Source organism: Hibiscus syriacus, unplaced genomic scaffold (assembly GCF_006381635.1).
Source record: "Hibiscus syriacus cultivar Baekdansim isolate YM2019G1 unplaced genomic scaffold, ASM638163v2 tig00112159_pilon, whole genome shotgun sequence".
In the NCBI taxonomy this organism is placed as follows: domain Eukaryota; kingdom Viridiplantae; phylum Streptophyta; class Magnoliopsida; order Malvales; family Malvaceae; genus Hibiscus; species Hibiscus syriacus.
The window spans coordinates 1,886,388-1,903,998 of NW_024063263.1; the positions used below are offsets into that span (position 1 = coordinate 1,886,388).

The window sequence follows — 17,611 nt, forward strand, 5'->3', positions numbered from 1 at the left end:
TTTAGGTAGCGCTTTATCAAACCCAGTAAAGCACCCAATAATAACAAAAACGGTAGAAATAATAATGTTTTCGGTAAATTTTTATCGGTTTTGTTAAAATAATAACAAAACCGATAATGTCTTTCTTTAGTCGTATATTAAAGCTGTCGCACGTGAAATTTTTCCCACTTTTAGGGTACATAGGTGACCTCATACCTAAGATATAACCAGATAAAAGTAGTTTATGCCATTTGACCTTTCTTGAGGTCAGGCCAACATAAAAAATAAGGTTCTCTTACCAACTTCTTCAGTTTTTATATCATTAATATATTAGGTCGGTTTGTCAAATAAGAGATTTAAATTTTGGGTAAAGTATACAAATAGTCCCCTGACTATAGGATGCTACTTTATTAAGTCCCTCAACTATTAAAAGCTACAAAACGATCCTCTGACTATAGAGTGCTACTTTGTTGAGTCTCTCGACTATTAAAAGTTACAAAATGGTCACACAACTATCCATTATGTTCCAAACTAGTCATTTTCCGTTAAAATTGATGATATTTTGGGTTGAACGTTAACTTGTTGACTGTGATATGATAAAATTTGATCTTTGAATCTCAAATGATTATCATATCCTAGTCATCGTGTTAATGTACAACTTAAATAACTGCCAATTTCTCAATGTAAAAGGACGAGTTTGAAATATAATGAATAGTCAAAGGACCATTTCGTAACTTTTAATAGTCAATGGACTTAACGAAGCAACATTCTATAGTCAAAGGACTGTTTTATAACTTTTAATAATTAAAGGACTTAATAAAGCAATACCATATAGTCAGAGGACCATTTGTGTACTTTTCCTTTAAAGTTTAATATTATACTTGAAATAAATTTATTTAAAAAATATCGTATAATAATATTTTTGTACTATGAGATGATTGTAGAATCTGAGATAATTATAAAAGGTATAATTTAGGTGGTAATGGTACATTTAAGCCTAATTTTAATAGTGTTGTTACTTATTAGTTGTACATGAATTTTTATATTAAAATGTATAGGGACTAAATTTCAGATTTAAGAAGAATACAGGGACTTGGAGTATATTTTAATCTTAAATATATAATAAATCAAGTTACATACTCTAGTGTCCTGTTTGGTTCGTTCCATTTTTCATATCTATTTCCAGTTTTTTCCGTTCAAATTATCAAACAAGCCAAACAGTTCATATAATTATCCAATGGAAATTCCTGGATATATATAGCGAGAAATGAAAAGTAGCGGGGCAGGGTACGGTGTCCTTCAAGCGAGGCTAATGGAGGGCTCGTATTCCCATCCCTTTGATCATGGTCAAACGGCTCCCGGCGCTTCCAAGTTCCTCTCTAATCTTCCCTCTCACGGCCACCTCTCTGCCACCGTCATCTCCTCCAATCTGGTTCTCCCCCTTTTCTTATCTTTAATCCCCAATTGTTATTTTGATGTTGCTGAGAAAAAAACATGTCCATTGATAAGTGTGAAATTGTGTGTTTATCGGAGTAATTTTACTGAATCAAGCCATGCGTTATTAATAGCTTAGGAGATTAATCTTAAAGTAGGATCGTATGATGTTAGCAGATGGGAAAAAATGAATTAGGGTTCTAAATCAAGGCTTTAGGCTAACCTGATTAGTTTGTTTATTGACGAATACTACAAATGTGATCAAACTTGTGTTTGATTGATGGTTTGCTAAAATTTTGCTGTGAAACATTTGACGAGTAGAGATCAATTAGTAACTTGAGCTAATAAAATTATTATGTCAGGTTTTTTAAAAAAATTCGGGTTCGGGTCGGGTCAGATTCGAGTTTAGGGTATAAAATACCCGATCCAGAAAAATATAATTTTACCTTATATATTTATAAATAATTACAATAATACCCCTCTATATATTATTTTTTTAATTAAATCACTGTTTTTATTGAATAAAAATAATATTTTATTATTTTGGGTCGGTCGTTTAGGGTTCAACTTTTATTTCAAAAAGTCAGGTCGGGTTCGGGTCGAGTGGATGGTATATATAATGCAGGTCGGGTCGGATTTCAGGTGGAGGAGTCATTGTTCTCGAGTCGGGTCGGGTGGACCAAAAATCCGACCCATGCCCATCCCTAATCCTATGTAAATTCTCGGATAAAATTTTTTTTATTCTAAATCTGAACCTGACTTGATCTCATCCTTCAAAAAAAAAAACTAACCAAATTCAAATTCAAAATCTAACCAAATTCAAATTCAGTCTTTTAGAAAAGATTGACTGTAAAAATTCAAAGGGTTAGATTTCATCATATTCAAGTCAAATTATTATCCTATATAAGATATTTTTCAATTCATGGGCAATAAGGTGTTTGGGTTGTTTAATCTTTGTATTTAATAAAATATATATTTAATTAAATATATAGATATAAAGTATTTTATGTTAATTATCTTTGAATATGTAAAAAATATTATTATATTAAAGAATTTTTATCCTAAACACTTCCAAATAAACACTTTGAAAACCAACTCTAAAAAGTAGGGATATTTATGAAATATTGTAAAGATGAAGGACGGAACGGCAAATTTATAGTTAAGAAGAAGCTGGAAAAGGCCGCTGCTTGTGTTTCAAGCATTGGTGGCTCCGAAGTCTCCCAACCAAACACCAAAATCTCGAACCTTAAAAACCTGACTTAAATCTCAAGCCACTGTTGAACCCAGAAATCCATTGGGACAAAAGCCATAAAAAGGTTAGAGATATCGAAAATGGCGAGCAATTCAATCAAGTTGGAAGATGTACCATCTGAATCGCTGATGACTGAGCTTCTTCGCCGCATGAAATGCGCCGCCAAACCCGAGAAGCGTCTCATCCTCATTGGTGCCGTCTCTTCTTTTTTTCTATCTCGCGTTGTTTTGGATTTGATTTTTCGTTTTTTCATCTGCATGGTTTGGCTTTTTTGTTGGTGTTTTTAGGTCCGAGAATTGGTTGAATTTGGTTTGTCTTAGGGTTTTCTTATATTCTTTTAGAGGGATCCATGGAAACGTAGTTTCAGCTTTTAGATCTCCAAAATCAATCGAAAATTTGAACTTTTTATTACTTTATCATACAATTTATGTAAATTAAAATATCTGTGAAGGCAAAGTGGGAGCATTGGCCTTTGGGAATTGGTATGGCGAATTCTGACCTGTAATTTTGCACCGATCTACTCCGAATGGCCGAACTGGCAGTGGCTTTCATCCTTAAAAAGTGGATCACCCTCTGTATCTCTCTATGACCAAAATTGGGGGATTTTTAATGACTAATTACAATTCTATGGTCGGTTGAGTTAATCGGTCAATACCTCTTTTCTTATGCCCCATTTCCATATTTGGGGGATTTATAATGTTTTCTCAATGATTTATATTTTGTGAGCTTCAGAAAATGTAAACAAATAACCATTATTTACATTTAGGGGGAAAACATGGATCTCTCCTTGAACAGACATTATAACAATGAACATTGGATAACTGTTTTTTTTCCCTTTGTTCCTACTGTTACTTTGTAAAGACCATAGACTTGTTCTTATGTGATTCATAATTTTATGGTTTTTGCAACAAAGCCTTGCCCATTATTTTCTTACGATAAAATGAAATCAATTTTCTGGCCGGTTATTCATGACCTACTAAGAAATAAGTATGCCGTCAGTGGTGAAGTTTCAGGCTGCACACTATTAGTGATAGCCGGTATTTGTCTATTATTGTTTAGCATTTTGTAGAATGATGGTTTGTTTCTAATCATTGTGGAATCTTATGAGTGGCAGGTCCACCCGGATCGGGAAAAGGTACTCAATCACCAATAATTAAGGATGAGTACTGCCTGTGTCACTTGGCCACTGGTGATATGCTGAGATCTGCTGTTGCTGCTAAAACCCCTCTCGGTATTAAGGCCGGAGGCTATGGATAAGGTCAAATTCGTTTTCACCATGTGTCGAATATTTTAAATGTTCTTAGTAGGTTGGTAATGAGTAATGATTAATGAGGTGTTTTGTGAATTTCCTTAGGGAGAGCTTGTTTCCGATGACCTAGTTGTTGGCATTATTGATGAAGCAATGAAGAAACCTTCATGTCAAAAAGGTTTCATTCTTGATGGATTTCCAAGGACTGTTGGCCAAGCACAGAAGGTTTTGCCTTCTTTCAAATCTTTATCCACCTTGGGTTTTTAAAATTTGTATGTATACCCACTCTTATTATGTATTATTGATCTTTGGCTTGCAGCTTGATGAGATGCTTGAAAAGCAAGGAGTTAAAATCGATAAGGTGCTTGATTTTGCAATTGATGATTCAATCTTGGAGGAGCGGATTACTGCTCGCTGGATCCACCCTTCTAGTGGTAGGACCTACCATACAAAATTCGCACCTCCTAAAGTTCCCGGCGTTGATGATGCAAGTCGAACAATTTTACTTCAGTTTGTCCCATAAATTCATTCCATTGCTGAAGAGCCTTTTCACCTTTTTCACCAGTTGATGAAGTTGACTGAGTGAGTGGTATATTAAGCAATTTTTCGCAACAGTTTATATGCACTAATTTTATGCAATTTATTGGTGACTTGTTTCAATCTCTTAACCTTTACCTGTATATAACATCATTACCGATTTTTCAAAGTAGTTGCAGTTACATTAACAACCATACTTTCGTGTTTTACTTCTCTTCAAGGTGACTGGGGAGCCTTTGACTCAGCGTAAAGATGATACTGCGGAAGTTCTCAAGTCAAGGCTAGAGGCATTTCACAGGCAAACCAAACCGGTATGTTATCTCTGTTCCCAACCTTGTTCAAATTGTGAAAGACCCAACAATATATTTTTAGTATCGGTTTTAACAAGTTAACTGGAATTGGATAGTTACTAACTATATAGGTGCAGTAAAATTATACTCACAAGGGAGATAAATAGGTTTTGTACCATATGTAGTGGTGTACATGAGCCAAGTCAAGCTCAAGTTCAACTCGAGCTCGGTTAAGTTTATTATTAAAGTGAGAGTTAGATACGAGGTAATGATTGAAGTACTTGATCTTGCTTAATTAGGCTCGTTACCTAAAGGCTCGATTCCCATGCTTGACTTTAAAGTCGATCATGTAGGTAAATGAGCCTAATTAAGCAACCTCAAATACTTCAATCTTTAGCTCGTATATGAGGGAACATGATTATCATAAACTAATAAATGCTGTTTTTCTAAAACTTGTATGAACTCCATGATGTTAATTAAATGTTTTATGAATTGTCATTAACATTCTAAATGGTGTGTTATTCAAAACTCAGGTGATAGATTATTATTCCAAGAAGGGGAAGTCGCGAAGCTCCACGCCGAGAAGCCCCCGAAAGAGGTTACGGAAGAGGTGAAGAAAGTACTTTCTTGAAGAGACCTCGTTGCTGGGTGGTCTCATGAATGTTGCTTCTTTTTAACTTACAAACAGGGACAAAAGATTTTAGAGTTCTCTCATGTTTTGGTACATGTCATTGTTATTTTGGCCCTAATATCAGGTGCTGTTTGTTCAAGTACTGATGAGGATGGTGCTTATACTTGACAACAGTTGATTTTTGGACAATTTTTCATCTGAAAGGTGTTTATGTTTCTCTCATTGCAAATCAAAATGTAGTATGCTGTGTGTGGGTATATGTTGCTTTGATTACTTATTTTGTTCAATACTCATGTTTGATACATGAACATAAGAATACAGGGGTGTTCACTTTTCGGTCTTAATCAAATTAATCGATCAAACATAAATTTAGTTCAGTTAATCGGTTGGTTAATTAGATGTTAGAATAATTATGGTTCAAAGAGTCATATGAATGCTTCAATCTATTTTATACGATTTTCAATGAAATCGTATATTGTGTAATTAAAAAAAATGATAATTAAAGTTGGCTTTATTTTATAAAAGTTTATAATAGAAAAAAGGATAGCATTACAAGTTTTAATTATATATAAAAAAAATTTATAAGTGTTTTTCTTCTTCAAAATGTATTGATAACCCTTAAAAATGTTATATTTCACGTCTTTTTACTTAGGTTATTGGTTCAAAAGCTTGTTTAGTTACATGTTGTTGCATTTAAACCATGTAGTTGTATATGGTTGTTTTATTTTGCTACATCATTTAAGCTCATTTTATTCATGATGTGCAGTGATTAAAACTTAAGGAGAATTGGAGAATTGCTACAGCATTCTAGATGACATTATTGGGCTTACAAAAGGATAAAGACGATGAAGATATTTATTTGATGATGTTCACGTGAATCCCTTTTTTTTCAACTGTCACGTGTGAATTCCTTCAACCTGTCGCCCAGCCCACACATATGAAGGGAATATTTCTTAAGACGCGTTTGGTTCATGGAATATAAATAGATAATGATACACTCATTTTAAGAGAAGTTTTGAAAAGTATGAGATAAGAAAGAGGAAGAGGTTGCTGCAACACAAATTCTTAATTTTTCTTCCCTTCTTCCTCCTTTCGTGGTGGCCTCCATAGCCAAGCTCCATGGGGATAGCAAGTTAGGCCTTTGAGAGAAGCTAGTTTGCTAAGGCGGCTCACGACAGCTCACACTTGGGAGTTCTCTTCTCCTTAGTTGATTTTCATTCTTATTTGCTAGTGGGTTTGTTAATGAAACAAATGTTGAAGATGTTTGATTCTAGTCTCGTCATGAACTAACTTATTTGGTGTGGGTTTGCTATGGATGAATATGTTTTTGTTTAAATGAATGGTTTGATATTTTTCATGTTTAAATGCTTGGATTTATAAGAGCTTTCAAGAGCTAGTCGGTATTCATTTTTTATGCTTAATATCGATAGAGTTAGGCTTAGATCGACGTGAACAATGGGGTTGAGCTGGGAAGCAAAACCCTAATTAACCTTAGAGATAAGAATAAGGTTTCAACATTTAAAAGGAGTATGACTTATTCGATAGAATCTTGTTGATGTTTACGCCGAGAGTTATTGTTGTAGCATTAGGTTTCTTACTAGAGATAGCTAGAAACACTTTAGCAAACTCTTTCGAGCAGCATACCATGATAGATGTAAACCATTCTAGAGGCAAGACATAGGATTCCTTAGTAAACCCGGTCATTTATCTTTCTTGTAGCCTGTTTGTGAGAGGTTGTCAAGTTAACTTATTTCATTTGTTCATTCCATTTACATTTTTTTGTTTATAGTTTAAGTGCATTAGCTTCACTCGAAGTCCCTCCAATCTCTAGAGACGATACTCACTCATTATTATATTACTTCTTCGATGTATATACTCGCACAAATTACTTATCAGATATAGTACACTCACACGTAAAATTTATAAAATGACCAATTTAACAATTTTAATTGTTACAAAATGATCTTATATAATGTTAAAATAGAAATAAATTTTGAAAAGTCACTCATTTTATATTAATTTGATAAATTTAAAATCATTCTTTTAATTTAATAAAATTTAATGAATATATTATAATTATTTAAAAATTTTAGTAATCATTTTGTAATATTTAAAAGTCACATATTAAAAAATATATAATATTTAATGACTTACCAATATAAAATTACTTCAAACATCCTAATCTAATGCAAAGTCAACAAATGTTAAATTAACCAAGTGTCAAACTTCAAGGGTTGAAGAAGCCCCTAATTTAAAAAAAATTAATCTAACTTTTAATTTTATTTTTGCATTCAATTAATATTTTATATTAAAAACAATGTGACTCTTTAGTACATTGATTGTTTATTTTTTAAATAAAATTGAAAATAAAAAATATTACTCGTAAGAGTAAAGTTGATAAATAGCTTAAAATGATTAAAAACTAACTGTTAAAATTGACCACAATATTTAATTAATATAATTTATTAATTTGATTCTTAAATTAATTTAATATCTTAATATAAGAATTTAATTAGATATAAAAAATAGCAGTTGAATTGTTGTTGGGTTTTTTCTGCAAAAGTTTAGGTAGGGATGGGCATGGGATTGAACCCGTCGGGTTTTGACCTGACCCGATCAAAAAAATTAGATTCATGTCGGGTTCGAGTTTTTTTATGCAATGTTCGAGTCGGGTCGTGTTCGGATTTAGGGTAAAAATATCCCATCCGACCTAGCCCGAAAAAAATATATAATTTTACTTTATATATTTAAGAATAATTATAATAATATTCCTCTATATATTATTTTTTATAATAAAATATTATTTTTATTTAATAAAAATAATATTTTATTATTATTTCGGGTCAAATGAAATCTTATTTTGGTCGAATCAAATCAAATTTCGGGTAGATAATTTTTTGTTCTCGGGTTGGGTCGGGTGGACCAAAAAACCGTCCCAACCCATGCCCATGCCCATGCCCATCCTAAGTTTAGGGGAATTTTATGCTTAAATTTTTGTTATAAACTCTGCCTCACAGAGCTCGAAAGTAGAACAATCAAATTACTTTCTCTCCCACCAAACATTTTCCATCTTCCACTCTTTCCACCGTCACCGACCGTCGGCTGACTTCTCCGGCGAAATCGTTTACAAAGGTAATCGCCTTTTGATTCACTTCCTCTTCATCTACCTCCACACACACACACACCTCATCACCGCCATCATCTTCTTCCTCGCCATCTGATATTTGATTCACTGATGTTCTTAGCTGAATCGCGATTCGCTCATCGATCCAATTATTTCAGTATGCGTATTTATTTATTGGGTTTAAAGTTAGATTCTTTTGTGCTTCCATATAAGTTGAAATGTATGGTCATCGTTTTTAAAATAAAAATAAAAAAAGTCCCTCTATGCTGACGCCGGTAGGATTAGGGATTTTAGCTCCAAATTAAATTTCTGGGGAAATATATTTGTTGAATAATAAATGTTTCTCTTTTCGTCTTTTAGTTTTACGTATAGCTGGGATTTGATCATATGTCAAAGGTGTTTTCTTTCAGTTCTATGATGAGTGTGTTACAGATAAAATCTGATTGATTATTTACACTGGACTTGCCTGATGTTTTCCGATAACATAGCTTCCATAGCTATATGTTTGGCTGTAGTTTCAAATGATCAACACATCCTTAGATTTTCTGTAGCCGGATTTACTTATTATTTGAAATTTGATGATTTATAATAATTCCACTACTTATAAGCTCTCAACCATTGCAGAGCTACCTTCGGCGTCGTTTGTAACAAATGGCTTCTTCCTTCCGAGCATTCCTAAACAGTCCAGTTGGCCCCAAAACAACTCACTTTTGGGGGCCTGTTGCAAATTGGGGATTTGTTGTCGCTGTATGTTTAACCACCATCACTTTAAGTTAGCTTTTTAAAATGTTCAGTTGTTCACCCTTCGGACAAAGTTATGCTGGATCGGAGAAACACACACAACTTTTGTTTTATGACTCGTGTCTGAACATTTTGTATGAATGTGTCAGGGATTGGTGGACATGAAGAAGCCCCCGGAAATGATTTCTGGCAATATGACATCAGGTAAAAGAATATAATTCAAAGAAGCTACCGATTTTTCTTGGCATTTATTGCCTGCCCAGGATTCTAATTATTCTCTTCTGTTCCGCCGTGTAGCAATGTGCGTCTATTCTGCATTGTTCATGAGGTTTGCATGGATGGTACAACCACGAAACTATCTGCTGCTGGCATGCCATGCTTCAAACGAGACAGTACAGCTCTACCAACTTTCTCGTTGGGCAAGAGGTCAAGGGTAAGTATGGTCTTTGTGGTTCACACTGAGCCTAAGTTACTCGTACTTAGGGGTGAGTGTCAGATACATGTATGTGTTGGGTATGCTCAACCTTTTTCGAGATTTTCCATATATCTGGAGAATCTCACCCTCATACCTATGATAGAATATGTGCTGGATACAGGTTTCGAATACACGTATGTTAGGGAGAATGAAAAGTAGGAGCAATATTGCATTGAGCTAATTTCTTTTCTATGTGATTGCTATCGAGTTTGCAATCATTCTTTTTGCATATGCATTGCCCTTTCACTGGCTAATGCTGACTTATGCTTACCAGTTACCATCTTAGGGATCGAACCAGATTGTTACTGTCAAAGTTGAACTTCCGATATTATATTCCTGTTTTTATAAACAAAATGTGGTTTTGCCTTAGAGAAAGCATGGTAAGCTGTAGACATCTTAGTCGATGTTTCCATAGTATCTGGACTTTCGTTTTTTTCCCCTTCTGTGTGGTTGCTATCGTTATCGGTTGTTAAAACGCACCGATTCTTATGGAGAAGGACGTGTTTTTGCTGGATTCTAACATACTATTATCGCGATGTTGTGAAGGTATTTGTCTGGGAAGAAAGAGGAAGCTTCATCGCAGTAAAGCGAGCTCGGGTCTGAGCTGCTTTTTGTTTCTTTCAATTCCATGTTTCTGTGAGTTTTTACCATGACCCTGAAGAATGCATTCTGGACTTACCCTATAAGCATTCTTATGAAAATGATTGTTTTTGATTTTGCAACCACTGGGGTTTCGAATCGCTTTAACCGATCATGAATGTATAATTTTCAACTTATACATACATATATATATATATATATATATATTATATATATATATATAATATATATATATATATATATAATTACGTATAAATTTAGATAACATTTTGAATGAATATATATGACTCAACTCAAATCTTAACTCGAAAATATGTATCTTTCTCCCAAATTAGATCTAATCCGAAAATTTTATTTTTTTCATTATGTCTAATCCGACTCAAAAAATATATATCATCCGACTCCGACCCGACTAGACCCAGTATAGTTAAAAATATGTTTTTTAAATTACATTATTATCTTCGGATCAAGTCGGGTTAGTTTTTTCATCATCCATCCGAATACAATCCGATCTCACCCCTGAAAAAATCTGACCCTACCCGAATTTCTTTTTAAAAAAATCCAATCATATCTGGTTGGACTCGAGTTAAATTGTCATACCTAAATAGAAAGCGATTTGAATTTATTTTTATCTGATAATGGATATTATAGATTATAATGATTTAAGATTTTATAAGTTTTGAATTTAGAATTGAGTTTTACTGTAATTTAGATAAATTTAAATTAACAGAATGATAGGAGATCAAGACAACTTATTGATACTTCAATTAATTAAAAAAATATCGAAGAATAATAGTTGCAACATCAATTAATAGAATGAAAGTGTAAAATTTTTATCTTTCAAAAAAATTGAAAAAAAATAGAATAAATGACATGGATTCCATATCAATAAAAAAATATGCACCAACATATGTGGTTGTTATATCACGTTTCCATTTATAATTTAACACTAAAATAGGAACAAACCCAAAACTCATTGAATAATTAAAAATTCTAAATTTTAGGAACTAAAATAGGAGTAAGAAGAAGGTTTGAGGGACGGATTTGTAATTTACCCTTACGTTAATACAGTTGAAACACTACAACTATCAGATAGGGATAGAAAACGGACGGGTCGGGTGCGGATAACCCCTCCCCATCCCCATACCCACCTAATATTTTTAAATCCACCACCCGCCCACCACCCATGATTGGTAAAATTTTTCAAATCCACATCCGTCTACGCGGGTACATCCTCAAATTCATCTCCACACCCACTATCCAACTGGAGACGTACCCGGCTAGACCCTCCTGACAGCAACCTTAAATTATACATAAGCAACAAACATAAAACAAACACGTCCATTAAGAAACATAATAAAATAAACTAAGAATTATCTGAGTTAAGTGTTAACATTGATCTTAAAGTACATAAAACGCCATAATAAAAGACATAATTAAAGCCTAGAAACATAAATAACAAAACATAATATTTTTGTTCTTTGACGCACATAAATGACAAACCCTAAAATTATACATAAATTTATAATGTTCCAAAATTTAATGGGTATTTACTGAGCGGACGGATGCAGGGCGGGTAAAGTCTCAAACCCATCACCCGCCCAATACCCGCGACGGACACCACTTTCTAAATCCATATCCGTCCACTATCCACGAAAATTATACTCATCTCCACCCCAATTAGAACGAATACGATGTAGAATCCACGAAATTATACCCATTTACCCTCCCTACTACCGGACCAAACTGGTAATCAGCGTAAGTTTATTCATCATCATCAGCAATGTCATGTCCTTGACTTTTGCTTCTTTTCTTGGATTTCAACTTCTTCGTTCCCTCTTTTTCTTTAGACGCCTTCTTTTTCTTTTTTCCCTCTTTGTTTTCTTTAGACAACGAATTCTTTCTTTTTATCGGTGGTTTTTCGGTTTCGTCTGCAATTTGAACTTCATCTATGCTCGGGGCATCAGGTGCGGCCGTATCGGCTGCATAGTGTTTAACTTCTGCATATAAGAGAATTACATTCAAAATTAGCAGCAACAACACCCGGTAAAGCAGTACGGTTAACCTAATATCATAAAATTCACACTCTAATGGCTCCAACCTCCCCACTCCGACTAATCCTCCCATCGGTCCCCGAAGGATCAAGCCTAGATGCATGGGGATTTCCACCTCGATGTAAAGGCATGAATCACATGATTGCAACGTTTTCGGGTTTGCAGCTTATGCTGATGATCCTACACTCTACCCATACCTGAAAGCTATGTTACTCGGATATGTTCAATTTTCTCTTACAAGGTTTTCCATGTATTTGAAGTGTCTCTAGAGGATCATATCCCATGCCCCTGTCCTAATTTTTTTAGAGAAGGATGCCATACACAAGTACTTCAAGCAAAAGGAAGAATCGGGGCAACATAGTCTACAAGGCGGAAAGGGCAACATTCTCGAGTTCGCAGCTGATGCTAATGATCCTGCATTCTATCCATACCTGAAAGCTATGTTACTCGAACATGTTCAATTTTCTTTTTGAAGGTTTTCCATGTATTTGAAGGTTTTCCATGTATTTGAAGTCTCTCTATAGGAGACTATCCCATACCCATGTCCTAATATTTTTTGAGACAAGGATGCCATACACAAGTACTTCAAGCAAAATGAAGAATCGAGGCAACATAGTCTACAAGTCGGAAAGGGCAACCCCTACACTTGAACAATAAAAATTCCCGGGAAAGAACTGACCTTCTTCAGTAAAATTTGTATCGAAAACAACTTTTGTAAGATGCTGCTTTAGGAAAACCTGCACCCAGAAAATTGTAGGCAGATAAAGGTGATTTGTTTGCAGTGTATTTTTATGCAGCTTAATTAACCACATCTAGACTCTACTTCTCAAATAGAACATACCGACGATAGAAGTCGCCTTGTTCCGATATCCCAAACGCGCAGATAACTGTCCAAGCCTGAAAAATATCGAATTTTGTCAGTTTTGTTGTATCTATAAATAGATTTACCCCAAAATATACAACAGCAATGCATAAAGCTTAAGCAAAATAATTCCAACCTAACAAGCCTAGAAGCTAACAATTGCAAATTCACTCATATTTTTAAAAGGCAAGCATGAAAATAGTGGGAGAAAACATTAATAGTATGATAAGATTATGGAAAGAATGAGGAATTAAAAACCAATTTGGAGGTCAAACCGGTTGGACCTTCAGTTCCTAGTTCATCCAGCCAGATCAACAAATAAGAACAATAAATAACAATGAAAAATTCATAAAAAATGCAAAAAGGGAAAAAATAGGGATTGATTATATTGACAGCAAAGTACAGATGAAAAGGAACAATTCTTTTTTTTTTCCTTTTGCACAAATCAATCAAATTGGGTAGTTAAAAGTCCCAAAACATAATTAACAATTCTGGTTCAATCTTAATATTGTTGAACCATTGAACTTAAGTCTTAATGGTTCCCGGTTGATCCGGATTTTTAATCACTTCAGAATCATTTGAGACACATTAGAAATCCTTTTCCAATCCTATTCTAGCTCTTCAAGCAACAAAATCGTCTCCACGTCCCAAAATACAGCTTCCCATTACGAAAGTACAGAATGAGTGCAAACACAGGTTATACAAGTGCTTAGCTTAGTGCTTAGCTTTATAAACACTACAGCATATACTCACCACAAGATGCTATCACGGGAAGTTCAGGGTGCCGGGCAATGGATCGAATGCTTCCAGAACATTTCCCCAAAAAGCATCCTAACAATTTACCTATAAGGAAAAACTTTCACCATTAACCGAATTTCACAGAAAAATAGACCTCAAATCATTTAAGAAAAGCTTAGTCAAGAAATGACACACAAAAGAGGTCAGTGGTTTCTAATTATTTCAGATGCTCTACAGGAAACCAGCAAGTCCAACCTATGCTTTATTTAGTTCCATAACCTGTCTTGAATTTTGGCAGAAACATCAAAGAAAAGGGATTGAAACATCAAGTACATACAGATAGCTGAACCACACGATTTCAACTAACAAATATGTAATAGTTGAACCACAAGATTTCAACTTACAAATATGTAAAAACTGAATTTCTAGCCAAGGCATTAGGATAAACTGTACATCAATTATAATCTGTTACACTTAGAACTCAAAGAACACTTTAAGCCCGCGTTTGATGGAGAAAATAATGAATTGAGGAGATCTGCAAACAGACTGAGTTTGGTCTTGAGGGAAAATTTAGCATAAAGTACGTAACATGCAACCATCATAAACAAAAATTCCAACCTAGAGCTCCAAAAACTTCAATAACTTAACCAGAACAAGATCATAAATATAATAACAGACGTGGACTTAAATTTCTTCAACTAATGACTGAGCTACCAAGAACCGGAAAAGCAGAATGGCATAAAGAATTGTAGAACAAGCACGTAGTATCAACCCCATACCTGTCCGTATGTCCACCGAAGCAAGGTCACCAGATCCGTTCCCTATATAGATTGTATGACCATCTGTGTCTTCCGCAACTGCTTTTATAGGGGTCTCCCTGAAGTCAAATGATATAACTGGCCTCCGTTGGGCAGAAACATCATAGAGGCGAACCTGTAACGGAAATGGTTGAAAGATAAAAGTTATCTTGAATCAGGGAAATACAATATGATAGAAGCTACTGATAAGGATGAAATGCATTGCTACAACTCAATCCCGTAGTCCTTACATAGTCACAATTCCGAATAAAATTGATAAAAAAATGTGCCTTTTCACATTCTTGCAAATTCAATGAGGTCTAGACCATGAATCACACAAACATGAAGCTAAAATTAAAACTGTCTAGAAACTGCATTTTCAAAAGTTTAACTGAAATCAACTACTAAATATCTTGAAACTGGCATGGCTTCTCATTACAGAAGTAATTCTAGAAACTGGTAAAAGATGATCAAGTATAAAGTTCCTTCAGAGAAGAGGAAAAAGGGAAAATATATGTCTATACAACCAAAGGTATATTAACATGTTAGTATCATGTTCGAGGAGAGGCTGATAACCTCAAAAGGCTACCTGATGATTATTGGTACCAGCCACAATTTTACGGTGATCATCTTTGCTGAGGAATGTTGCAGCCGTAAACCAAGTAGGGGTAAAAATACCAAGGCTGTTCGGAGGAGGCTGTTGAATATGGGATGCATTAAGAGAAATGAAAACACAGAAGGTAATAAAACATAAATATTTTAAAATCAGTGAGGTTGAAAAGGCTCACAGGCTTTGCAGTCCAAATCTTTGTACATTTTTCAAAATCCCACATATTAACCTCAACACCCTTCCTGAATTAGGAAAATAATAAATATTCCAGTCAAGCACCAAAATATACTATCACAAAATGCAGAAAATCCAAGTATGAGGCTCACGTATATGATCATACAACACAAACACACTCACCCTCCGAATAAGGCATAGTTTTCACTTCCATCCACTTCTGAAAATGATATATTTCCCGAGGCACATACATTCCACGTTTTCGGGGCACCAGAATCCACTTTAGTATCGACCATATCAATTGTTTTTATGCTTGCATGTCCTTTTGTTGTACATGCAAGCAAAGTGCATGAACTGAAAACAATGAATTTATAGAGATTAAACTAAGACTTGGATGTGAGAGTCAAATACAAGTAAGCGTTCAACATGGATATAATCAAATTTTCTAAGTTATCAAACAAAGATACTTTAAGAAATACAAAAAATCGGAGTAGCATAGTTAATTTTCATTTAGCACTAAAAAAGGAGTAACTCGGATTATACCTCGATGTTAACTCCACTCTCTGTTTTCTGAACAAATGCAGCCCAACAATAGCATTATCTTCTGGTCTAACACCAACATTACTAACATCAGAAACCGAAAAGGAAAGTTCACCATTGAGGGGATTAAGAATCTCAATCTGCAGTATATAAAATTGAACAAAGGAAAATTTCAACACGAATCCTACTAAAGCCAGACCTTCATAAAACAGAAAATTGCAACAACAAAAAAAAGTAACTCACCGCACCATTTTTTCGTGCAACAGCTAACAACTGAAAAAGAAAAGAAATTTTCAAAAAAGAAAAGAGACAAAAATTTCTCAAATCGCAATACCTATTGAAAAAACCAAAACAAAACTCACTGGGTCGATTTTGCGGTCATTAAGGGAAGCGGCAACCAAACATTCAGAAGCATCAGGATCTCCCCATCTCTCCACCACTTTGGGAACTCCTCCTCCCTTACCTCGAGCTTCGATTACTATTCAATTAAAACCAAAATTAGTGAAGATCTCAATTGTAGGAATGAAATTAGATAAAGATGATAGGAATCGGAAACCTTTGATGAGACCGAGTGAATCGAAAGTTAGGGCTCGAAGTGGAGGGCAGCCGGGGCAGTCGACGGTGGTGGTGCGTGGCATCCTTTACTCCTCCTTAAACCCTAAACCCTTGTGACTGAAAACCCTTCAAAACCTTGATGTTTAGGACAATATCATTATAACCAAATTTAAGTTAAACTACATAATTAGTCATTGAACTATTACCTCTTTTTACTTTGCTCACCAAATTATTTTTCTATATATTTAGTCTACAATTCATTTCTTTGGGTAAACAACACTGGTTGTCCCTTATTTGTTTTTCTATTCGATTTTGGTTATCAGGTTTAAAAAGTTTGTTTTTGGGTCACTTTCGTCACTAGGGCTGACGTGGCTTGTTAGTAAAAACGATTAAATTTTAATTTGACCCCTAAATTTTAGATAAAATACTAATTTGATCTTAAATTTTATAAAAAATACTTATGTAACCCCTAAATTTTATATAAAAATATCAATTTAACCATTGAATTCAATCAGAATTCATGTTTTTGGTTGTTACTTATTACCGTTATCGGTCACCATCGATTTCCATCACTAGTCACCAATTAAACGAATGAATAGTCCAACTAAACCCATGAACATTGATGTAAAAATTACGATAAAAATATCAAAATCTTTACTTAATTTCGAAGTAGTAACTACGAAAAGCTCACATCAGATAATTTCCTTTGAAATTTAAAGGAGATGAAATTTGTTCTTTAATTATAAGACAAATAATATTGTACATTGTTTTGTTACTAGTTCCAACTACGTAGAGACTTTTTTTTCTAAATAATATCTAAGCATGATATACCCTTTTTTATTAATATATTTTATATTTTTTTATTAATATACTCATATTCTTTTATCAACTTTAAAAAATATCATTAGAATTTATTACTTATAACTAGAAAAAATTGATATGAAATATTAACTAAATAAAAATTATATA

At 34.1% G+C, this 17,611-nt stretch overlaps 2 protein-coding genes and 1 pseudogene across 2 annotated transcripts; 2 read left to right on the forward strand and 1 right to left on the reverse strand.

Annotated features, from left to right (window-relative positions):
- Positions 1–2,715: 2,715 nt before the first annotated feature.
- LOC120175144 lies at positions 2,716–5,372 on the forward strand (annotated as a pseudogene).
- A 2,998-nt stretch (positions 5,373–8,370) lies between these two features.
- Positions 8,371–10,437, forward strand: LOC120175145 (mitochondrial pyruvate carrier 1). Its single transcript, XM_039181841.1, has 5 exons — positions 8,371–8,504; positions 9,121–9,243; positions 9,387–9,441; positions 9,535–9,670; positions 10,259–10,437. Exons 2-5 carry the CDS (start codon positions 9,148–9,150, stop codon positions 10,296–10,298), a joined length of 327 nt encoding a protein of 108 aa, XP_039037772.1. The 5' UTR covers positions 8,371–8,504; positions 9,121–9,147; the 3' UTR covers positions 10,299–10,437.
- A 1,627-nt stretch (positions 10,438–12,064) lies between these two features.
- LOC120175143 (WD repeat-containing protein 74-like) lies at positions 12,065–16,769 on the reverse strand. Its single transcript, XM_039181840.1, has 12 exons — positions 16,644–16,769; positions 16,450–16,565; positions 16,331–16,360; positions 16,091–16,227; positions 15,731–15,901; positions 15,552–15,615; positions 15,353–15,460; positions 14,746–14,899; positions 13,982–14,071; positions 13,208–13,263; positions 13,046–13,103; positions 12,065–12,312 (listed from the first exon to the last, which is right to left on the reverse strand). Exons 1-12 carry the CDS (start codon positions 16,723–16,725, stop codon positions 12,077–12,079), a joined length of 1,302 nt encoding a protein of 433 aa, XP_039037771.1. The 5' UTR covers positions 16,726–16,769; the 3' UTR covers positions 12,065–12,076.
- Between the last annotated feature and the right edge of the window lie 842 nt (positions 16,770–17,611).